This window comes from Scyliorhinus torazame, chromosome 4 (assembly GCF_047496885.1).
Source record: "Scyliorhinus torazame isolate Kashiwa2021f chromosome 4, sScyTor2.1, whole genome shotgun sequence".
Lineage (NCBI taxonomy): Eukaryota > Metazoa > Chordata > Chondrichthyes > Carcharhiniformes > Scyliorhinidae > Scyliorhinus > Scyliorhinus torazame.
Window position 1 is genome coordinate 194,324,068 of NC_092710.1, and position 24,709 is coordinate 194,348,776.

The 24,709-nt window shown below is 49.3% G+C and overlaps 1 protein-coding gene across 1 annotated transcript in view; it reads left to right on the forward strand.

The window, feature by feature from the left end:
* Nucleotides 1-24,709, forward strand: part of blk (BLK proto-oncogene, Src family tyrosine kinase) — a 195,283-nt gene that overhangs the window by 118,973 nt on the left and 51,601 nt on the right. The window contains exons 6-8 of the mRNA XM_072499052.1: nucleotides 4,274-4,377; nucleotides 13,377-13,526; nucleotides 13,615-13,767. Of these exons, the coding sequence (XP_072355153.1) occupies nucleotides 4,274-4,377; nucleotides 13,377-13,526; nucleotides 13,615-13,767 (407 nt within the window). The remainder of the gene's footprint in view (nucleotides 1-4,273; nucleotides 4,378-13,376; nucleotides 13,527-13,614; nucleotides 13,768-24,709) is intronic.

A 24,709-nucleotide genomic window follows, 5' to 3' on the forward strand; every position in this document is an offset into this window, starting at 1 on the left:
AGTCCCAGCGCCACTCAAAGACCTCCTCAAGCAGCAGCTGCAGGATCTCCACGACCAAGGAGTGCTTTCCCGGGTCACGGAACCCACGCCATGGGTCAGCTTCATGGTGTGCTTTAAAAAGCCCTCTGGCGAACTCCGGATCTGCATCGACCCGAAAGACCTGAACAACAACATCATGAGGGAACACTACCCCATACCCAAACGGGAGGAGATCACGAGCGAAATGGCCCGGGCTAAAATTTTCACAAAGCTTCATGCCTCGAAGGGTTTTTGGCAGATCCAACTGGATCAGTCCAGCCGAAAGCTGGGCACCATCAACATTCCTTTCGGCAGGTTCTGCTATGACAGAATGCCGTTTGGCATCATCTCGGCATCCGAGGTCTTCCATAGAATCATGGAACAGATGATGGAGGGCATCGAAGGGGTGTGCGTCTATGTTGACGACGTCATCATCTGGTCCACCACACCACAGGAGCACATCAGTCGTCTCCAGCGTGTCTTCGCGCGGATATGGGAACACGGCCTGCTCCTCAACCGAGCAAAGTGCTCCTTTTGCCAAACTGAGCTAAAGTTTCTGGGGGACCACATATCCCGGTCTGGAATGCGTCCAGATGCAGACAAAGTGAGCGCCATTACAGCCATGCCGCAGCCGGCAGACAAGAAAGCAGTGCTACGATTTCTAGGCATGGTCAACTTCCTGGGGAAGTTCATTCCCAACCTTGCCTCCCACACAACGGCTCTTCGCCACCTCGTCAAGAAGTCCACGGAGTTCCAGTGGCTGCCCGCACACCAGTAGGAATGGGAGGAGCTCAAAATTAAGCTCACCACAGCCCCGGTCTTGGCGTTCTTCGACACCTCTCGGGATATGAAGTTCTCGACTGATGCCAGCCAGTCCGGCATTGGGGCGGTACTCCTGCAACGGGACGACACTGCATCATGGGCCCCGGTCGCCTATGCCTCGCGGGCCTCGCCTATGACCCCCACAGAACAGCGCTATGCGCAGATTGAGAAGGAGTGCCTGGGCTTGTTGACCGGAATAGACAAGTTCCACGATTACGTGTATGGTCTCCCCCAGTTTTTACAGTGGAAACCGACCATTGTCCCCTGGTCAGCATCATACATAAAGACCTGAATGAGATGACCCCTCGCCTCCAGCGCATCCTACTCAAGCTCCGGAGGTACGACTTCCAACTGGTCTACACCCCGGGTAAGGACCTCATCATTGCGGATGCCCTATCCAGAGCAGTAAGCATACCGCCCGATTCGGAGGGGTTCGTCTGTCAGGTCGAAGCGCATGTGGCCTTCACATCGGCCAATCTGCCAGCTGACGATTGAAGTCTGGCCCGTATTCGCTGGGAGACTGCGGCTGACCCCCTTCTTCAACGTGTGATGCGCCACATGACGGGAGGGTGGCTTAAAGGACAGTGCCCACAATTCTACAATGTCCGAGACGACTTGGCCGTCATTGACGGTGTCCTCCTAAAGCTGGACCGGATTATAATTCCACACAGCATGCACAAGCTGGTCCTCGACCAACTGCACGAGGCCATCTCGGGGTTGAGAAGTGCAGACGGAGGGCCCGAGATGCTGTGTACTGGCCGGGCATCGGCGACGACATCGCCAACATGGTGCTCCACTGCCCCACCTGCCAAAGGTTTCAGCCGGCGCAACCCCCCAAAACGCTTCAGCCCCATGAGTTGGTGACGTACCCCTGGTCGAAGGTGGGTGTGGACCTCTTTCATGCGCTTGGCAGGGACTACGTAATCATCATAGATTACTTTTCAAATTATCCAGAGGTCATACGCCTGCACGATTTAACATCGTCCGATGTCATAAGGGCCTGCAAAGACACCTTCGCTCGACATGGCATTCCGATTACTGTCATGTCGGACAATGGGACCTGTTTTGCAAGCCAAGAATGGTCTTCTTTTGCTGTTTCGTATGGCTTCACACACGTGATGTCCAGCCCTCTGCATCCCCAGTCAAATGGCAAGGCGGAAAAGGGCGTTCATATCGTCAAGCGGCTCCTCTGCAAGGCTGCTGCTGCCGGATCGGATTTCTGCTTAGCCCTGCTCGCCTATCGCTTGGCCCCACTAGCCACTGGCCTCTCACCAGCCCAGCTGTTGATGGGTCGCGCCCTCAGGACCACTGTGCCATCCATTCTTGTCCCTACACTCGACCACATTCCAGTACTGCCAAGGATGCGACAGCAGCGTGCACAGCAGAAGGTGGCACATGACATTCGGGCAACTGATCTTCCTGCCTTGGCACCTGGAGACAACGTCTGCATCCACCTGCTGGAAGGTGGCTGGTCACCAACTGCCGAAGTTCTCCAACGCGTGGCTCCCCGCTCGTTCCTGGTTCGCATGCCTGATGGCTCCATTCGCCGGCGCAATCGGCGGGCTCTTCGCCTGCTTCCGCGCTCGCTACGTGATCATACGCCGGTGCCACACCCTCCTGTTGTTCCTGATGTCGAATTTGTGGAGCTTCCTGCCACCATGCCCATTCCTCTGCTGCCTGTGTCCAGGCCCTTTCCTCAGCCGGTGGTTCCTGACCCATCCTTGAGGCGGTCAACCCGAATTCGTCGCCCATCTACTAGGCTGGACTTATGAGCCTGTTTGAACATTGGTCTCACTAAAAGTTTTATGCCACTAGGTTAATATGTTTCTCTTTTGTCATTACAGGAGTTCGTTTTTGATGCCTGATGTTTACACTTGTTTTGTTAATGGTACAACCTCATTGCTATGTTGCACCTGACACCTTCCTATGTATATAGTTTAGCCTCATGTACATGTTGTAGATATTGCACACACAAACATTTAGCTGCACTCAGTACACATCCATATTTATTACCACATAGGCACATATTCTTGTAAAAAAAGGGGGGATGTCAGATATTCAGATAAACATCATGGTGCAAACACACATACACACTGATGGACAGATCAACGGACCAATCGATACACACGCAACATCACAGCCAATCACAAGCAAGAGCAGACACACTATACAACGAGGAACATGACACTTCCGATTCATTCCAGCAGGAGACAGCTCAGGGCACAGAGCTCACAGCAAGCCACTCAGACATTCACCATGTGCTGAGTACCTCGCCAAGATAGTGTTAGGGCTGGGTCCACAGGTTAGAGGGTAATCAACGAACCACAGTAACCAGTTTACAAATGTTAATACTGTTAGTAATAAAACTGAGTTGTACCTTCCGCAACCGTGTTGTTCGTCTGTGTAGCAGAGCACCCAACACGACAAAATGGAAGTGTGAGGAGGAGCTGGGGGGACGGGGACGGGGGTTGTATTTGAAGTGGGGGTATAGAGCGAGGCCCTCCTCTTGTGCAAGGTTGAACCTATCTCAATTTAAAGTGGCGCATAGAGTGCACATGACAATATCGTGGATGAGTCGTTTTAATTCTGGAGATGCAGGATAAATGTGGGCGGTGTTCAAGGGGGCCGGCAAACCATACTCACATGTTCTGGCCTTGCCCGAATTTAGTGTCGTTTTCGGAGGCTTTTTCAGGGGTTATGTCAGAGATTTTGGGAGTGAAGGTGGCCCCGAGCCCGTGTGTGGTGATATTCGGGATGTCGTACGAACTGGGAGTGCAGATGGGGAGAGAGGCTAATATATTATTGGCCTTTGCCTCCCTGATAGCCCGGAGAGGAATCTTGTTAAGGTGGTGGGCTCTGCAGCCACCCAAAGCAGCTGGGTGGGTGAGTGATTTGGCGGAATTCTTACATTTGGAAAAGATAAAAGACAGAATTTTCAAAAGTCAGATGGATTAAATGAAAGTATGTACGAAGGAGTGAAGAAGGAAATTGTTCTTTTCATTATTTCTTGTCAAATGATGATATTTTTGTTAAATACATGCTGATGTTAAGGAAAAATATTTTTACATGTAAACTACTCTGGCAGTATTGGTCATGTATGTTTTAGCTTTGATTAAAGTAGCAAGAAATATGCAATTCAACCTGTTCAATTCCAGGGATGTTGATATTGTTTTAGTCATATTGTATTCTGTGAAATTATGTACATGGAAGATTCAGCGTATTTAGCATATTGCAAGAACTGGGCATTTTGTTACATTGCTCTCTCTGCTGCCCTCTCTGTTGGGGAGGTGCAAATAAAGTTAGTTCAATATGGCTGACTGTTGTGGATAGACAGGATAAGGTTTTCTCAGTGCTATGCACAACAAGAGAGGGACTGTTATCAACTGAGTCAAGCTAAACATGCATTAACGGTTTCCTGTTTACCAATTTTCAGATGGTTCTTCAGAGAAATAACCCGCAAAGATGCTGAGAGGCAATTGTTATCACCAGGCAATAAGTTAGGAACTTTTCTAATCCGAGAGAGTGAAACTAATAAAGGTTGGTAATTTATCAATGTGCTTTATACAGATTAGCGTCAGAAACTTTAATGTGACATTAATGTGACAGCGAGTGACTCACAATGGAAAACTATGTCAGCGATTCTCCGAGCCCGCGCCGGGTCAGAGAATCGCTGGGGGGGCATGAGAATCCCGCCACGCCGCTCCAACGCCGGGCCACCAATTCTCCGGTGACTGGGGAATCGGCGCCAATTGAGCCCGTGCGGTTGCCATTGCGCCCGTCGGGGGCCACTCCTCGCGCGACGGGCCAAACTCCCACTGAGTTCCTCCGAGTCCCTCCGGCATGGTTCAGACCTGGTACCACCCGGCGGGAACCCGAACCCACGGCTGATGTGGACGTCCCGACGGGGGGGTCTGACTCCGGGAGGGACCTCCACAGGGTCCAGGCCCGCGATCGGGCCCGCTGTTTGGTCGCCGACATGTTGCTCTGCGCCAGCGCAGAGACGGCAACCACGCGCATACGCCGGTGAGGAGACAGCCATGGTGCACATGCACGGATCTACGCCGGCTGTGGCGCACATGCGCTGACCCACGCCGGCCGTGTTGGGCTGGCTTTCAGCGGCGGAGCAGCGCACAGCACTCCGGCGCCATTCTAGCCCCCGAAGAAGAGGAGAATTACTGGGCCTGGAGGCCCGGTAACACCGGCGTCGCTCGTGCCGGTTTTGACACTGGCGTCAACACTTGGCCGCGATATTGGTGAATCCCGGCCTATATATCCTTGGATATAGCTGCAGGATACACGTAATAAACTTATTAAATTGCCCCTGAATTGCCCCCTAAATGCAACCCTGCAGAAACTGGAAGTTATGGGCCGTGTTTCTATTTTGGATGTTTGCTAAAATAAATACCTTTTCACATCTTTAGATTAGAATAGTTAGTTGGACCTTCAAACATATCTGGTTGAGAACTAAACATTTCATAGGTTTTCTCTAATAATCAGAAAAGTGAGTTTTTAAGGTTCTGTAAATTGAAATACTATTATTTAGATTTTCTTTTGTGCCTGAGAATCTGCAAGAATGTTAACTCTCACAATATTGTTATTTCAAGCAGGCAGCTTTGATTTAGTTGTAGTGGTCTCACCTTTGAGTCAACAACTTGTGGATTTTTGTATCACTCCCCTGGAGTGAGAACATAACCCACATTGTTGTGAGACCTTGCTGTGTGCAAAATTAGTTGAGCAACAGTGATTACGGGCTAGAATTTTACTCCCGAGGCTGATAGATCAAGTCAGGAAATCGGCCGGCCTAGCACACCCACCTCACGAGAAAGTGCCCTTCATGGCACAAGTTTCACCCAGGGGTCCAGGTGTGGGATGGGGTTGGGTTAGCTCGCATCGACCTACATTGGCGGCAGCCACAGGGGCTGCCAGGTGCTGAGACAGTTTAAGAGACCCACCTCGGTTTACTGAGTAATTGCCCCATTTGTTTTCTTGCACACTAGGCCCTCTAGCCATCACTTCTATTAAGGTCACAGACCAGGCCCCAACAGTGGCTTGGATACTGGACCGAAACTCCAATATTTTAGTTCATTTTGTAAGACTGTGCGGAAAGAATGATTTGCTCCAGGAGTGATTGCATGAAACAATAGGTATTTGGTATTTTAAAAGAAAACTTTATTATGAATACAATATTAAACTAACTTTACACCTGAAAAGAACGACTTACAATTACTCCTTTAGCACTACTGCACAATTCCCCATTAAACGACAAGAAAAGAAACATACCAGCTCTTAATGCAGCTTAAAACCAGCATGGCATAAAGTAATACTTGCTGTATGAACAGATTCTTGGCCCCAGTTAAAACCCCTGAAGACTCTTTCTGAACATCTTCAAATAACTGCTTCAACTGAGTTGTTTCAGCCTCTTCCTTGTCTTCAGACAAGACTGCTCCGCTTCAAATATTATTACTCTTTTTTTTAAACCATCCTATTGGGAAAGACAACTGTCTTTACTTGTGGTTTAAAAAATAACAAGAGTTGCCAGTGTTGTGCTTTCTTTCCTATACTCTTTTCTCTGTGCTTTCTGTGGCTCTGTTCCAATTATGGCAATCAGTGAATTTGCCTTCTTTCTATATTGTCTATGTAGAAATGCTTAGAGTTGCCAGGTATCAAATGATACCACCACAAGTTTCAACCGGCTATCGATCAAAGAGCCAAACACCAGTTAGTTAGTTCAAGGTCAAGGGTACTTTATTTATACAATTAGTCATGCACCATAAACACTACTAGTTAACTACACCTATCAACCAAGACAACCTGTACTTAGCTTCAGGCACCCGGCTTAGGTCAGAAAACAGTGGCCGCTGTTCAATTGTGGATCTCTCGGGTTCGAAGTGGTAACTGCTGCTCAGCTGGGCTCATCCATCTGGTAGTGGGCGTTGAACTCGAACTTTCTTCTGGTGTTGCTGCGATTGGCAATGGCCGTGACCGGGGTACCAAGGCCAAAAGAGAGCGAGCATATGGCGAACTCTTCCTTTATACTTGGGGGTTTTCGTGCTCTTTTGGGCGGTCCTTCGATTTGGGCCTTACTAATTGGGTGATCCCTGATCACTCCGTTCGATTCCTTAACCAATAAGTGGGCGGGGATCTGGATGGCTGGACGTGTCCCAAGCGTTCACTGACCCCGTTTGCGTTTCCCTTGGACAGGGAGTGGCGCCGAAGTGTCCAGGACTGTCCCGGTTGCTGGAATACAAGTCCTTTGTTTTCATGAAGATGGGCCATCTAATGCTAATCGGCCCTGTTACAATGCTAATTTGACGGAATTTCTGGCAAATATGCATTTCAGGCTCTGAGCCTGCCTGAATCTTGGCTTGTCATTTTACCCGCCAGTCTTTGCAAGTTACTCTGCACCTAGTTGGAAGTGGCCGTCCCAGATGGCTACACCAGATCAGACTTTTTTTCCCAATTAAGGGGCAATTTAGCGTGGCCAATCCACCCACTCTGCACATCTTTGGGTTCTGGGAGTGAAATCCACGCAGACATGGGGAGAATGTGCAATCTCCACATGGACAGTGACCCAGGGCCTTTATTTGAACCCAGGTCTTTGGTGCCATGAGGCAGCAGAGATAACCACTGCGCCACCATGCCATCCCGCCAGATCAGAATTAAACTCTTCTCTCCCAAAAATATTTTCAAAATCTCGCTGTCTCGGAGCTCCATCCACCACTGACATCATCTCCCCAAGCTAAAAATCAAATAAACTTTCCAGGGACAGAAAGCAAATTAACTCCCCAGGGACTATTTTCAGTCAATCAACAGTGCATTAGCCCAGACTGAAAAACATAATCCTCTGTTAATTTCACTTACTGTGTGCTAAAAGCTTCCAGAACCTGCAAAATAGAATAATTTAAAAAAAACAGCAGTCGACCACACTCTAATCCAAGGTTTTCAACCTTAAATTGCGCAATGCATAAATTCCTTCATTCGTCACATTTCTCACATCCCCTCATCTCTGCAACAAATCCACATTCCTCATATATGCTAAGACATGCTAACCCATGCCCCCACCCACCAATGGCCCCTCATACTCTCCACATCAACTCATATCCCCCATTTACACCCATGGTGCCCTACACCCTCAATGTCAATTCATCCTGTTTCTACCATGGGACACCTCAGGAGCCATGCTGAAATGAAATTAAATAAAATCTAAATACAGAGTTCACCACATTAAAGACAGCCCCATTCATAATAGCCCATTGAATATTTTTAAACCCTATCAAGCACTTAATCCTTTATAAAACATCTGTATTCATAAGCACACACCAAAGACATCGATACTCCAATAACCTCTTTGTCGGGCAGCACGGTGGTGCAGTGGTTAGCACTGTTGCTGACGGGGCTGAAGACCCGGGTTCGATCTGGGCCCCCGGTCACTGTGTGGAGTTTGCAAATTCTCCCCGTCTCTGTGTGGATTTCACCCCCACAACCCAAAGATGTGCAAGTTAGGTGGATTGGCCACGCTAAATTGCCCCTTAATTGGAAAAAAAATAATTGGGTACTCTAAATTTATTTAAAAAAACAATAACCTCTTTTAAATGTTAATCAAACTGTGAATTTTCAATAGCACCCCATCTTCCCACGCTGTCAAAACCCCACTGTGAAAATGATACATTTTGGAAAGCAGCCAGCTCTTAACAATGCTATAATGATAGCCCTTAAGGGGATGTCAGTCATTGAAACTGCTAGAAAATGTTTTTTCCAAACTTGTTGACACACGCAAGGAGCTTTATTTCAATTAGGACTTGCCACCTGAATAACTGGACACCTTGGAACTTCTATGTACCTTTTCCGCCCTTCAAGAGACAAGGGGCGTGATCTAATGCAGATGTTTCTAAGTGTCATTTGTGGCAGGTTTTCTGGGAGTTTCACACTTAGTCACTTTTTTGGGCTCTGGGGAGATTCTCCACAGTCAAGCCAACACTTAGAATTATTTTCATCACAGGGGAACTCGTGGCCAGGCTGGCTCCTCAGAGATTGGGGCACATTTTAAAAAGGTGTCCCGATCTCAAAGGGACTTGTGGGTCCCCCTCACCCCCTACACATGGGCAATATCAACCAACACACATGGGCATTACCCCCCCCCCCCCCTCAAGTGGGCAGCACGGTAGCATTGTGGATAGCACAATTGCTTCACAGCTCCAGGGTCCCAGGTTCGATTCCGGCTTGGGTCACTGTCTGTGCGGAGTCTGCACATCCTCTCCGTGTATGCGTGGGTTTCCTCCGGGTGCTCCGGTTTCCTCCCACAGTCCAACGATGTGCAGGTTAGGTGGATTGGCCATGATAAATTGCCCTTAGTGTCCAAAATTGCCCTTAGTGTTGGGTGGGGTTACTGGGTTGTGGGGATGGGGTGGAGGTGTTGGCCTTGGGTGGGGTGCTCTTTCCAGGAGCCAGTCAGGCTCGATGGGCTGAGTGGCCTCCTTCTGCGCTGTAAATTCTATGAAAGTGATGACACCCTGCTATGGAGTCGCTGAGGGCCTCTCTTTTCAGGCCTTCCCACACCCCCTTTTGGGCCTCCCCTTCCGTAGGCCCTCTCATACCAGCCCTGCACCCCACAGCCTTCATACCCTTCCTCCACTCTCCTTTCACGGGCATGGCCCACCTCAGGCCCTGACCCATGGCAGTGGCACCCTGGCACCTGGGCACCCTGGCACCTTGGCAGTGTTGCTTCTGACTTTGCAGTGCCACCCAGCACCTTGGCAGTGTCAGTGTGGCAGTTCAAAGGTGCCAGCCTGACAGTGCCAGCATTCCAGGGGGAGGGCCGGGGGCCACCCTGCACTGTCCCTGATTGCCCAGGGGCTTCCGATGGCTTGGGAGACCCCTTGGGTGCTGTTCCGCGTGGTCCACATTTGTGTGAACAAAGAAAAGTACAGCACAGGAACAGGCCCTTCTGCCCTCCAACCCTGTGCCGACCATGCTGCCCGTATAAATTAAAATCTTCTACACTTCCGGGGTCTGTATCCCTCCATTCACATCGTATTCATGTATTTGTCAAGATGCCCCTTAAACGTCACTATCGTCCCTGCTTCCACCACCTCCTCTGGTAGCGAGTTCCAGGTACCCACTACCCTCTGTGTAAAAAACTTACCTCGCACATCTCCTCTAAACCTTGCCCCTCGCACTTTAAACCTATGCCCCCTAGTAATTGACCCCTCTACCCTGGGGAAAAAGTCTCTGACTATCCACTCTGTCTATGCCCCTCATAATTTTGTAGACCTCTATCAGGTCGCCCCTCAACCTCCGTCGTTCCAGTGAGAACAAACCGAGTTTATTCAACTTCATAGCTAATGCCCTCCATACAAGGCAACATCCTGGTAAATCTCTTCTGCACCCTCTCTAAAGCCTCCACATCCTTCTGGTAGTGTGGTGACCAGAATTGAACACTATACTCCAAGTGTAATGGACCAGCACTGAGTTCTCACCCGGCTGAGAGCTCCCTGGGTAGGCTGGTTGATGCCGGGTGCCCGAGTCAGCATGCTTAAGCGGGTTTTAAACTTACTTAGGTGTACGCGGCTTGGTCCCACTCATTGTGGGTGGGACCCTGATTGTGATGCCTCACAAGGTCTGGGTAGATCTCGTGAGGCTTACTGGCTGTTGGGAAGCCTGCAGGAGGACTCTCCCAGCATTTACCAGCCGCATCACGCACTTGTTTGGGCGCAACCGAACAGGAGCGCGATAAGCTGGTAGATGTCCCGAGAGGCCTCACCGGGCTTCCCAATCCCGTTCAAATTGCCCTGCTGAGTTTGAGTTTCCAGCATGTGTGTGCGTCACATCCCACCCCTTTTCACATACAAGCAAAAATTATATCTGTCGGAAATGTTGGTGACACTTCCAGATGCAGGTCCCACCTGCCAGTTTTAATGCACCCTGGAGTCTACACAACTCCTCAAAAATCTGACCCTACATTTCAGAAGTACCTAATTAAATTTAAGCACTGTGGGGAATTCTAAGGCCATGAGAGTAGCTATATAAATGCATTTGTAATAATTCACTCATCGGATGTGGTTGTTGCTGCCTTGGCCAGCATTTAATTCCCATTCCTAATTGCCCCTAAGAAGGTGGTGTTGTGCTGCCTTCTTAAACTGCTGCAGTCCATGTGGTGTAGGGCACACACAGTGCTATTATGGAGGGAGTTCCATGATTTTGAGCCAGCGACAGTGAAGGAATGGCAATATATTTCCAAGTTAGTGCGGTGAGTGGCTTGGGGGGTGGTGGGACCTCCAGGTGGTAGGCCTCCCATGAGTCTGCTTCCCTTGTCCTTCTAGAAGGTAATTGTCATGAGTTTGACGGATGCTGACGAAGGAACCTTGGCCGGGATTCTCCCCCAACCGGCGGGCGGGCTGTACCGGCGCCAAAGAGTGGCATGAACCACTCCGGCGTCGGGCCGCCCAGAAGTTGCGGAATCCTCCGCACTTCCAGGGGCTAGGCTGGTGCTGGAGTGGTTGGCGCCACTCCAACTGGCGCCGAGCGAGTTGGCGCATGCACAGGAGCGCCAGCGTGTTCTGGCGCATGTGCAGAACCGCTGATGTGATCCCCGCGCATGGGGTTTCTTCTCCGCGCCGGACATGGCGAAGCTTTGCAGAGGCCGGCGCGGAGGGAAAGAGTGCCCCCACGGCACAGGCCCGCCGGCAGATCGGTGGGCCCCGATTGTGGGCCAGGCCACCGTGGGGGGCCCTCCCGGGGGCCGGATCCCCCCGCACCCCCGAGGACTCCACAGGCCACCCACAGAGCCAGGTCCAACCGGTATGGACCTTGTTTATTTCATGCCGGCGGGACTGGCCAAAAACTGGCGGCCGCTCGGCCATACGGGGCCCGGAGAATCGCCGGGGGGGGGCATTGCCAACGGCCCCCACCGGCGCAACGTGATCCCTGCCCCCGCCAAAAAACGGCGCCGGAGAATTCGGTAGCCGGCGTTCAGTTTGTGGCCAACCTCCAGGGTGTTGATTGTGTGGGTGTCAGTGAGGCAATGCCATTGAATGTCACAGGGTGATGGTTAGATTATTCCTTGCTGGAGATAATCATTGCCTGGCACTTGTATGGCACGAATGTTACTGTCATTTGTTTGCCCAAGCCTCGACATTGTCCAGGTTGTGCTGTAATTGGACATGGATTGCTTCATTACCTGAAAAGTCACAAATGGTGCTGAATATTGTGCAATCATTAGTGAACATCCCCACTTCTGACCTTCATTAATGAAGTAGCTGAAGATGTTTGGGCCTAAGACACCCTGATGAACTTCTGCAGTGATGTCCTGAACTGAAATGATTGACCTCCAACAACCATAACCATGATCCTTTGTGCCAGGTATAATTCCAAACAGCGGAGGGTATCCCCACGATTACCATTAACTCCAGTTTTTCTAGGGCTTCTTGATACCATACTCAGTCAAATGCAACCTTGATGTCAAGTACAGTCACTCTCATCTCACCTCTGGCATTCAGCTCTTTTGTCCATGTTTGAACCAACGTTGCTATAAGTGACCTTGGCGGAACCCAAACTGAGCATCAGCAAGCAGGTTATTGCTGAGTAAGTGCTGCTTGACAGCACTGTTGATGACCCCCTTCATTTTACTGATGAACAAGAGTAGACTGATGGAGCAGGAAATTCCTGGGTTGGATTTGTCCTGATTTTTGTGTACAGGATATACCTGTGCAATTTTCCACATTGCCGGGTAGATGCCAGTGCTGTAGCAGTACTGGAATAGTTTGGTAGGGGTGCAGCAAGTTCTGGAGAACAAGTCTTCAGGACTTATTGCTGAAATATTGGAAGGGCCCATAGCATTTGGAGTATCCAATGTCTTCAGCCACTTCTTGATGTCACGTTGAGAGAATCAAATTGGCTGAAGACTGGCATCTGCGATTCTGGTGCCCTCTGGAGGAGGCCCAGATGGGTCATACACTCATCACTTTTGGATGGAGATTGTTGCAAATGCTTGTATTTTGTACATATGTGCTGGGCTTCTGCATCATTGAGGATGAGGGCATTTGCGAAGCCTAGTCCTCCAGTGAGTTGTTTAATTTTCCACCATCATTCACAACTGGATGTGGCAGGACTGCAGATCTTCGATCTGATCCGTTGGTTGTGGTATCACTTAGCTCTGTCTATTACTTGCTGCTTATGCTGTTTACACACAAGTAGTCCTACATTGTAGCTTCACCAGGTTGCCAGCTCATTTTTTGGTATGCCTGGTGCTGCTCCTGGCATGCTCTCCTGCACTCTTCATTGAACCAGAGTTAATCCCCTGGTTTGGTGGTAATGGTAGAGTGGCCGTAAGTTACAGATTGTGGTTGAATACAATTCTGCTGCTGCCTCATGGTTGCCCAGTCTTGAGTTGTTAGATCTGTTCAAAATCTATCCCATTTATCTTGGTGGTAGTGCCACTGAATGTGAAGACGGGTCTTCGTTATGGTAAAATTCTATTGTTTATTTGATCGCATTTGACTCATTAAAGGTTTAACCATCTCTTTTGCTGTCTTGTGTAGGTTCCTTTTCACTTTCTGTGAGGGACTATGACTCGAAACATGGAGAAATAGTGAAGCACTACAAGATTAGAACCCTTGACAATGGTGGTTATTATATCACTCCTAGAGCCACATTTACCACTTTACAAAAACTTGTTTTGTATTATGCAAGTAAGTATATGCAGCCAATAAAACACAAACCTCACTCTAATCATACAGGAATGTCTTAGGTGACTGACCACCGATATTATTTCTTCAGAAAATTCCGATGGATTGTGCCAACGTCTGATTAAACCATGTCCAATGCTGATTCCCCGGAAGCCATGGTGGCCTGATGAGTGGGAAATCCCAAGAGAATCCTTGAAGATGTTAAATAAACTGGGCGCTGGACAGTTTGGAGAGGTTTGGCTGGGTAAGTAATGAAATCAATAGGATTTATTGATAAGCAAATCTGTTATTTCGGTATCAGTTTCTGATGGGGAAAAACTTTGTAGTTGAACTTCTATTGTTTTGCCGTGGCAGCAATTTTCTTGGAGCACCTCCTACTCCACTGCAGTAACTTTGCCAGGAAAGAGAGATGGTGGAGATATGTTGGTGTTATTCCTTCCTCATCAGCACAATACATATTCTGGGCACAAGCAATGTATGCATTGTAGAAACCACTGGTAATATCCGGGCAGTACGAATGTGGCAGAGACTTGCCACACGTGTTCTGCAGCCACAAAGCAGATAGAAATTAGTTCCAATTATTCTACTCGCTGTTTATCTTGCCAATGCTTTCAGTAAGGAAAATAATAGCACTTGTTTGTTTTTAGCAATGGAATGCTAATCAATGGAATGTAACAAAGCTAAAACTGGTTCTGATGGGTGACTGGGATAGAGAACAAATTCTGAGTTAGAACCATAGAAAAGTTACAGCACAGAAGGAGGCCATTCAGCCCATCTTGTCCATGCCAGCCTGAAGGCACCCAGGTGCCCTTTCTGATTCCACTTTGCTGCACCCGGCCCATAGCCCTGTAGCTTGGAGCACCTTAGGTGCAGGTCCAGGTATTTTTATAAAGAGTTTAGGGTCTCTGCTTCCACACCAACCTGGGCAGTGAATTGCAGGCTCCCGCTACCCGCTGCGTAAAAAGGTTCTTCCTCATGTCACCTCTACACCTTTTGCCAATTATCTCGAATCTATGTCCCCTGGTTCTAGAATTCCCTGCCAAGGGAAACTATTTTATCCTGTCCACCCGACTTCTTCCCCTCATAATTTTGTACACCTCAACTAAGTCACCCCAGCCTATAAATCTCTCCTCATAGCTACACTTTTCTAGCCCTAGCAACATTCTTGTAAACCTCCTTTGCACTCTCTCCAGAGCAATTGTGTCCTTTCTGTAATGTGGTGACTAGAATTGCACACACTAGTGAAGTTGTGGCCTCACCAGTGATTGAATTACTCAACCTTTAAACTCAGATTAACACAAGTGTGAAGCACTACCTTTTTCATACTTCTGGTGCGATTTCGGCATCAGCGTGCGGAGAATTCAGCCCATGATTTTAATTGCCGAAATTTGGGAAATGCTGGGCGCGGTCGAATCTAAAGGTTTCTAAGTGTGGTAGCGAGCGGGAAAAACCAGGTGTTTTGGGATGGCTGTCCCAGCGAGGCCGTCACCTACATGTAATTAGGTCACTTAATGATGACCCACGGGCTTCTAGCCGGAAGAGACTGTCCCGCCAGCTGATTCACTGGGACTGTGCTCGGCAGCTCCCCGCGAGCGAGGGGGAACAGGTCGTAAACTGATCGCAGCCATGCCACCGGGCAGACACGCGCCACGATTTGGAGATGCCGACCTGGTCAGACTGATGGACACGATGCAGTCCAGAAGGAACACCCTGTTCCCCCAAGGGTCTCGGATGGTCAGCCACAGAGCAGCCAGTGCCACCTGGGATGCAGTTGCAGAGGCCGTCAGCTCGGGGCGTAGGAGGACCGCCGCCCAATGCCACAAGAAGTTAAACGATCTCCACCGGACCGTACGAGTGAGTTGGCAGCGTCCCGTCATCCCAGGCCGCCCCTACCCCGATGACCCTGCACTTAGCACTTCCCCAACCCCCCCAGCACAATACCCCATCTGTGCCACAGCATACCATGGTACCCACCGGCACCCCCCCCATCCATGTCCAGCATCGGTGTCCATGCTGCCCCCCACCCACTGCGAAGCTTGCAGTGTGTGGCTCATGATGCCTCCTCTGAGACCCCGCAGGAGACGTTGGCCCACAACAGGCTGGATGCAAGAGAACACCTCCGAGGACAGCTCCGAGGATGCCATCATCAAAACGTCATACCTGTCATCCCCACCTTCCACCAGCGCAGAGACAGACACCTCATTGGGTGAACATAGTGGGCAGGCTTCTGGGGCACTGGGGCATCTGCTGAGTACCATGCAGTTGCTGATGCATATCACGTGGAGGCAGAAACATCCAGGGGAGACAGCAGTCGGAGATCTGCTGGATCCCAGGACCCAACTGGGTCCCAGTCAGATGTCGAGTCTCTGGACCAGGCGATCCCGGAGCTGATGCAGTCGCTAGGGTGAGGCTGAGTTCAGTGAGGACGTCAGCGACACTCCAGTGGTCCATACCCAATTGGAAGAGTCCCAAAGACTACGGGCGGTGATGTCCAATGCGTTGCTCAGTCAGTGACGGCCATGGCTGAGGATCTAGACAACATGTCCAAGTCGTTGGGGAACGTGTCCCTGATGCAGGTGGTCTTTGCCGAGGTGCTGCAGAGCATGTCTCAGTCTCAGGTGGGCTTTGCCGAAGAGTTCCAGAGCATGTCCCGGTTGCTGAGGACTGTGTTCCAGAGACAGGTGGATATTGGCGGGGTCACAGAGAGGCTTCGCTGAGGGCATCGACACCATGGTGCAGGCAATGTGAAATCACCAGGGCTGGCAGAGCCAGATGATGCAAGGGCACCCGGAGCTCAATCCAGCTGCCCCTCCATCACAACCTCACCCCAGGGCCCTACGAGCACTAACCGGGAGGAGGGAGCGCTGGAGGCCAACACGTGCCTCCCTACAGGGTGAAAACGGCGGTCACCTGCCTATCAAGTCCAGTCGCCCCCCCCCCCCCCCCACCTTGCCAGTGGCGCGTATTGGAGTCGGAGAAGCCAGTGCCACCGGCACGTCGGGCGAGCACCTCCGGCCCCAGACCGACATCAAAGGTCACAGGACATGGTAAACAGCAGGCTACTTCAACCTCTGATGTGCATCCTGGGGACACACGTAAACATAGCGAAAGCGCACGGACGACTAAGTAGATCAAGGATCACTGAGATGGCATTGGGGGAGAGTGGGGATGGCACCATCGCGGGCTCGGGACAGTCGGGGTCATGATTGTCCAACTTAAACACGTTAAGCCCTTGAAGTCTCCGTCACATTATTCCACACTGTGGGCCAGCTGCATGCCCAACCCTCCGGGCTCACTATCCTAGACATAGGCCTCCCCCCAAGGCATACCACACGCAGGTGATGGGTGTGAGTGTACCCTGTCAGCAGACACTGGAGTTAGACTATGGCATAGATTAAGGAGCTTCAGAGCTCAGCTCACAGCAGATTATCATCGCCCTCCTGCTTTGTATATTGACCCGCTGACTGTGCCGACATAGGCCCATCACCCTGGAGTGATGTATAAGACCTTGGGAGGGTGGAAAAGGGGGAGAGTCGACAGACGATGCCATGTCCAATGAATAGCAGGCGAGGATGATGGCCTCACTGGTTTTCCGGGCATGCCAGACCGTCATCGCTGCCGCCTGTCCTCCATTCTCTGGCTGGTCCCACGGGTGGTCCCCGGGCTGTTCCTGCTGCCCCTCCTAGTCCGGCTGGTTAAGTCTTCAAAGGACTAAAGCACATTTGACAAGCATGACTTACCTTTCCTAAAACTATGCTGACAATGCTGGATTCAGCTTTGTTTTTCCAAATGTTCGGTCATCTCCTCCTTAATTTTAAAAATAAATAAATTTAGAGTGCCCAAATCATTTTTTCCAATTAAGGGGCAATTTAGCGTGGCCAATCCACCTACTCTGCACATCTTTGGGTGGTGGGGGTGAAACCCACGCATACACGGGGAGAATGTGCAAACTCCACATGAACAGTGACCCAGAGCTGGGATCGACCCTGGGACCTCGGCGCCCTGAGACAGCAGTGCTAACCACTGTGCCACCGTACTGCCCATCTCCTCCTTAATGATTGATTTCAGCAACTTCCCCACCACAGAGGTCAAGTTATCTGTCTATGGTTTCCTACTTTTTGCCTTTCTCCCTTTTAGAATAGGGGCGTCACGTTAATGTGTTTCCAATCTACTAGGACCTTTCCAGAATCCAAGGAATTCTGAAATATCATAGCCAATGCATCCCCTATCTCTGCTGCCACCTCCCTTAATACCTTAGGGTGCAGGCCAACAGGTCCTGGAGACTTATCTGCCCTTAATCCCATCAGCTTATTCAATACTATCTCCCTAGTGATGGTTATTGCACCAAGTTTCTCTGCATTAAATGTAGTTTTTGGAAATTTTTTATCTTCCACCAAGAAGACAGAGGTAAAATATTGGTTCAGTGCCTCCGTCATTATTACCTCACCAGTAAAGGGCCAACATTTACTTCAGCCATTCTCTTCCTCTTTATATACTTAGCACTGTTGCTTCACAGCACCAGGGTCCCAGGTTTGATTCCCACTTGGGTCACTGGCTGTGCGGAGTCTGCACATTCTCCCTGTGTCTGCGTGGGTTTCCTCCGGGTGCTCCGGTTTTCTCTCACAAGTCCCGAAACTCGTGCTGTTAGGTGAATTGGACATTCTGAATTCTCCCTCTGTGTGCCCGAACAGGCGCCGGAATGTGGCGACTAGGGGCTTTTCACAGTAACTTCATTGCAGTGTTAATGTAAGCCTACTTGTGACAATAAAGATTATTATTATTAGAAGCTTTTGGTTTGTTTTCTGCTAGTTTCCTTTCATAGTTCATCTTAGCGCTTTAGATTTTACTTAAAGTAGCCTTTTGCTGAACCTTTTACAATTGCACTTCCTCTCCGGGAATGTACTTCATTGAGAGCTGTTTAACATCTGCCATTGTTCCTCAACTGGCCTACCCTCAATTATTTGTGCCCAGTCTACTTGGGCCAACTCTTTCCTCAGGACTGTATGATTACCTCTGCCCAACGCTAAAACTCCAGTATGGCACTTTATCTTCTCTCGCTCAATCTGAATTTGAAATTCTAGCATGCTGTGGTGCGGGTGTCCTTTGGTTGGGGTGAGGTCTGCTTCCTCTGCAATGGAGCAGCGCTTCTGAGGAGTGTCAACACCTGGTCAGCTCCTGATTGAGCTTGGCTCTTGATGATACAGCTGGGGTATGAGGGTGTCCAGAGGGGTGGCCTGGATGGGTTCCCAGATGACCAGAGGTTTTGTGAGCATTTAAAGGACACAGGCAGTACTCATTAGTGTTAATAGCTAGGAACCTGTGAGTAGCACCAAAGGGGCATTTAAAGGATAGACTGCAGCACTGGTGGTCTGAGCCAAGCCACCACATTCCTGAGGGGTATACCCCAAGTCCACAGACTTGGCGCCAAGTCACTACCCGCTACTGTCCCCAGCCTGGGCAGCCAGCATGCCCGACAGTTTTCAATGGTTTTTCAGTGTTTTTTTAGCCCCTCCGCAGCCATGGCACACAGTTCACATTTGTAAATACTTGTAGTAATTCACACCCACAAGACCTCCACCTGATTGGCATGGACCATCGCGGAAGAAGGGAGCATAATGGGCAGGATTCTCTGATCCTGAGGCTAAGTGTTGACGCCGTCGTAAACGCCGTCGCGTTTTACGACGGCATCAACAGGCCCCCAGGAGCAGCAATTCTGAGCCCTACAAGGGGCCAGCACGGCACTGGAGAAACCCACGCCGCTCCAGCTGCCGATACCGGCCTCAAATGAGAGCGGCCCCCGGCCAGCGCCGTGCCGATCACGCTGGTGCCAATGGCGCCGATTCTCCACTCACCGGAGAATCGGCGGACCGGCGTCGTCGAGTGATTCGCACCCAGCCCAGCGATTCACCGACCCAGCGTGGGCTGAGATAATCCCGGCCAATGTGTCCAGCCCGCTAATCACATTTAAATGCATGCAAATTCTGGGCTCACAGTATGGCGCAAGCTTCGTTATCGTAACCAAGAGGGACTGGAGCAAGTCGCCTGAATCGGTGCCGGGCCTGGACCTTGATTTTGGTTGTACTCCTGATTCTCCACCCAATCGTGGTTCGTGTCTGCAGCGTCGTGAGGTGGAGAATTTTCATATTTTATTACTTGGATAGAATTCTCCCAAGCCCCCTGCCGACCTATTTGATGGCAGGCATGGTGGGAGAATGTGGCAGGAATGCCAGAAATGGGTTTCACGTCGGAGTGAATTTACAGTGTGATAAAACGCTGATAGGCCATCGCAGGTCAGAAAACCTGCCAGAGGCTGGTGTGAACCTCATTTGCATCCCATCATTGGTTTGCAGATGAAGGCCTGACGCCCCCACGTCAGATTCTTCGTGATGCTGGCAAGAAAACATGTTGATCTGAAAGACATTCAGAACAACCTGCCGTGTAGTTGTTGAGGCTCATCTGAACAATGCCTGGGGCTGCCTCTGGAGTTCAGGATGGTGACCGCCTGGAACCCTGTGCCCCAGAATGCCACAGCAGTGGGTCAGGGAAGGTTCTGCAGGTGGATCTTTCAGCTAAGGTGTCCATGAGAAGGCCTGTCTTCAAGCCTTGGCATGTTCCAGGAGATCCATCTTCATTCTAAGGAGGTAATTTTTCGCTCTCAGAGTGCTCTTGGAGATGTATTTTCACATTCAGAAGGTTCACCTTCTTTCTTCAATGGTGGGTCAGTGATTTGGGGTGTCTTTTCAGCATGGCACACAGACACAATGGCAGACTATGCATCATCCAGGCTTGCCCTGCCACTGAAGAAGGTGAAACACCCAGGTGCATAATTAATGAGGTTGCGGCTGGAAGATTTGGCATGTTTTCCCACTGACCGGCATTCCTGCCCCCATAGCACTTAGTCACAAATTGGGAGAATTCTATTCCTTTTTTCCAATCGTTCCATGACCTGGTCCCTCCCAATCTCTCTAACCTCCTGCAATCTCACAACCCTCTGAAATTGTTGTGTTTTTCCACTATTGGCTTCTATTGCTTTCCAATGTCCTTTGCCACACCATTGGCAGCCCTGCCTACGGCTCTTATGCCTAAGCTCTGGAATTCCCATCCTAAACTCCTCTGCTACTTGCTCTTCCCATAAAACTCTGTTTACAATCTTTCACTTTAATCAGTCAACTGGTTATGACCCATAATTCTTTGATTCAATGTGTATTTTTTGTCTGATTACCCTCGTAGGTAGTACCTTGGGACATTTTACTACCCCAAAGGCAATACACAATTTAAGTTTTTATTGTCTCATAAAACACCCGGATGGCGGCCTTCTTTCCAATTCAGGCCTTGGGGTCAGCGGGTGAGGAATATAGAATCATAGAATTTACAGTGCAGAAGCAGACCATTTGACCCATCGAGTCTGCACCGGCTCTTGGAAAGAGCACCCTACTCAAGCCCACCTATCTACCCTATCCCCATAACCCAGTAACTCCCACTTAACCTTTCTTTTGTTTGGACACTAAGGACAATTTAGCATGGCCAATCCACCTAACCCGCACGTCTTTGGGCTGTGGGAGGAAACCGGAGCACCCGGAGGAAACCCACACAGACACGGGGAAAATGTGCAGACTCCGCACAGACAGTGACCCAGCCGGGAATCGAACCTGGGACGCTGGAGCTGTGAAGCAATTGTGCTAACCACTGTGCTACCGTGCTCTTGGTCTCTGGTCATGCAGTAAGTTCCTGTTCTTCCACTGAGATGGTTTCCAAGGGTTTCCTGGGCATTCCATAAATGTGCTTCAATCACTGCTGCTGCATATCCCACCATGCCCCACTATGAGTCACCTCACTGTTCCAGACCAAATCCAAGTTGGAATGTAACCTTACAGCTTCAGCAAGCAGGACTGAAATGTTTATCTAAATAACATGTTTTTTCTCTAAAAGGTTGTCAATTTGTGGAACACCTTGGCAGTTAATGCAGCAGATAATGGCTTAGATAAAATTTTTAGATTACTGATGGATCAATACACTTTTCAGCAAACAGCGAAGACAATTTTACATTCCTGGTTTTTAAGCCTTAGCCAGTGGGAATACTTATTGACAGTCCATGCAGGCTCTTTCCATGATTTTTTTCCATTTTGATTTCCCTGGTGAATGGGCATCCTGCCAGGAGTATCATTCTGTAAAATGATGATTCAGGTAGGGAAGCTGAAAAATTGTAACATTAGGATCTCAAAAGTAAGGATGTAAGTAAGCACACAAATCTGAAAAGATTGATTCTATCCGTTACTGAGAGCGTAAATGCACCAAGCCATTACTCATTCAAAACCTCCGATCCTGCTGATTAATGAAGTTTTGACACTCGCGTAACATTTCAGTCATAAATAGTCACTGGTGTGATCTGTAGATTGATAAATGTATTATTTTGAATAGTATAATGTCAATAATTTGTACACCCAGAGTGATCTGAATTAGATAATTTTTTGTTTAATGAGAATTATCCAAATACAGGATAATTAGTATTATTTGGAAAATTTCTTTGGATTATTTGTTGACTCCCTTTTCAAAATTACATTGAGTAATATTTTGGGGAGTGATTCTAAAGGAAGTGAATTACTTTAAACTTCAAACTTATTTAGGGCATCAAAAATGATCATTTTCGATTTGACAAAACCGTTGATAAACGTAACGCATTTAGTTGGGAAACTGAGTGACTGATAGGTTCCTCCCACCTACAATAAGGTCACTTCCTGTAACTGGTTTTGACTCACTTTCTTTTTGTATCATAAATAGGCTTTTTGATGACAATAATTAATAATCTACTTTTTCTATTTGACCCTGAACTTCTGAACCCGTATCTTCCCCATCACCAAAATTGACTCCTTCCACTCCTGCGGTGTTGCCCACTTCCCAGGTCCCTCCAATCAGTTCATCTGCTACTAAAATGCTCATCATGCCTCTGTTATCTTTTAATGACTCTGGGCCGCAGCCTCCCACTTGCACTCTCTATAAACTTGAACACATCCAAAACCCTGCTGCCCATATCAGGGTTTGCACCAAATTCTGTACACTCGACATCACCAGCATGCTTGATGGTCTACATTGCCTTCTGGTTAAGCATCATCACAGTTTTAATTGTTCCCCTTTGTTTTCAAATCTCTCCATGCCCTGTCTAGCTCTAGAATCTTCCTCCAGCTGTACAAGACTGTAGGTTCCTCCAATTCCGGCCTCTTGCACATCCCTGATTTTCTCAGCTTTACCTTTGGATGCCATACCTTCTTCAGATGTCAAGGTACCATGGCCTGGAATTCCCTCGATAAACCTCTCTGGCCTTCCACCTTTCTTTCTTCCTTTAGGATTCTCGTTAAAACCTATCCTTTTAACCAAGAATTTGTTAGTATTTCCCATTGTGGCCAAGTGTCAAATGGTGTCTAATATTCCTGCTTTGACATGTTTTGGAATATTTAATTATGTTAAAGATGGACGTACGGCACTCTTGTTGTATGGGTGTACCATGAAAACTAGAGTTGGAATACTCTGACGATTGATTTTGCATCAGAAATCTATTCTATACTGCCCTTCTGGGCATGGAAGACTTTCTGTGCTTTTCAGGTTTTGGATTTCTCAGATTTTTTTTAAACAGATGTCTCAACAAAAATCTCAGGATCTGCACACTGCGAAGGCCTCAGCAGATGAGTTCAAATACACTGTACTTCGATCAAACAGAGGGTGGTGAATGTTTGGAATGTATTGCCCAGAGAGGCCATTAACGCTGAGAGATTTTTCTCAGAGGGAATTGGACATACCTTAGTTGAAACTATCATCTAAGCTTAGGCTATTAGTATATGTTCTATCTTTGAACTATGAACTTGGCCAGTTGGATCCTGTGGTAATCACCACTGTTGTACATATTAGAAGATGTGTGGTAAGACCCTGTACTACAGGTACAGGGGTAGTCCCTGCCTGCTGGCTCCGCCCAGTAGGCGGAGTATAAATATCTGTGCTCCCTATACAGCAGCCATTTCGCCAGCTGCTGTAGGAGGCCACACATCTTAGAGTAATAAAGCCTCAGTTGTATTCAACTCTTGCCTCTGTGCAATTGATCGTGCATCAATTTATTGCTCTAAGATTTTCAGAAGATGGACCTCCGCATCAAGCCGGATCGCCTGCAGCTGGATTCGCAATCAAGCGACGCCAAAAAGGACTTTCAACACTGGCCATCTTGTTTCGAAGCTTACAGCAGGTCTGCACCAGACCCAATCCCGGAAGATCAGAAGATCCAGATACTCTACTCGCAGCTGAGCTCCAACGTCTTTCCTCTTATCCAGGACATGCCGAACTACGACAAAGCCATGGCGCTACTGAAAGAGAATTACGCCCAGCAGACGACCACGCTCTTCGCCATCACATGCCCCGATATGACATCTGCCACCGTCATCAAAGCCCTCAACAAAATCTTCGCGCTGTTCGGCATCCCCGCCTACATCCACAGTGACAGGGGATCCTCATTCATGAGTGATGAGCTACATCAGTTCCTGCAGAAATGAAAAAAAAAATCAAATGAAAATCGCTTATTGTCACAAGTAGGCTTCAAATTAAGTTACTGTGAAAAGCCCCTAGTCGCCGCATGCCGGCGCCTGTTCGGGGAGGCTGGTACGGGAATTGAACCGCGCTGCTGGCCTGGCTTGGTCTTTAAAAGCCAGCTCTTTAGCCCTGTGCTAAACCAGCCCAGGGGTCATCGGGGTGCTCAGGGGTATCGCCTCCAGCAGGACGACCAGCTATAACCCCCGGGGAAATGGGCAGGTAGAGAGGGAGAACGGGATGGTCTGGAGGGCCACCAACTGGCCCTACGGTCCAGAAATCTCCCGGCCTCCTGCTGGCAGGAGGTCCTCCCAGATGCACTGCACTCCATTCGGTCGCTACTATGCACCGCCATTAACGACACATCCCATGAACGTCTCTTTGCCTCCCCCAGGAAGTCCACATCCGGGGTGTCGCTCCCGACTTGGCTCGCAGCTCCAGGACCCGTACTCCTCCGTAGGCACGTCCGACTCCACAAGGCGGACCCGTTGGTTGAAAGGGTGCAGTTACTCCACACTAACCCCCAGTATGCCTACGTAGCATACCCCGACGGCCGCCAGGATACTGTCTCCCTCAGGGACCTGGCACCAGCAGGTTCCACACACACACCCCTCCGGACC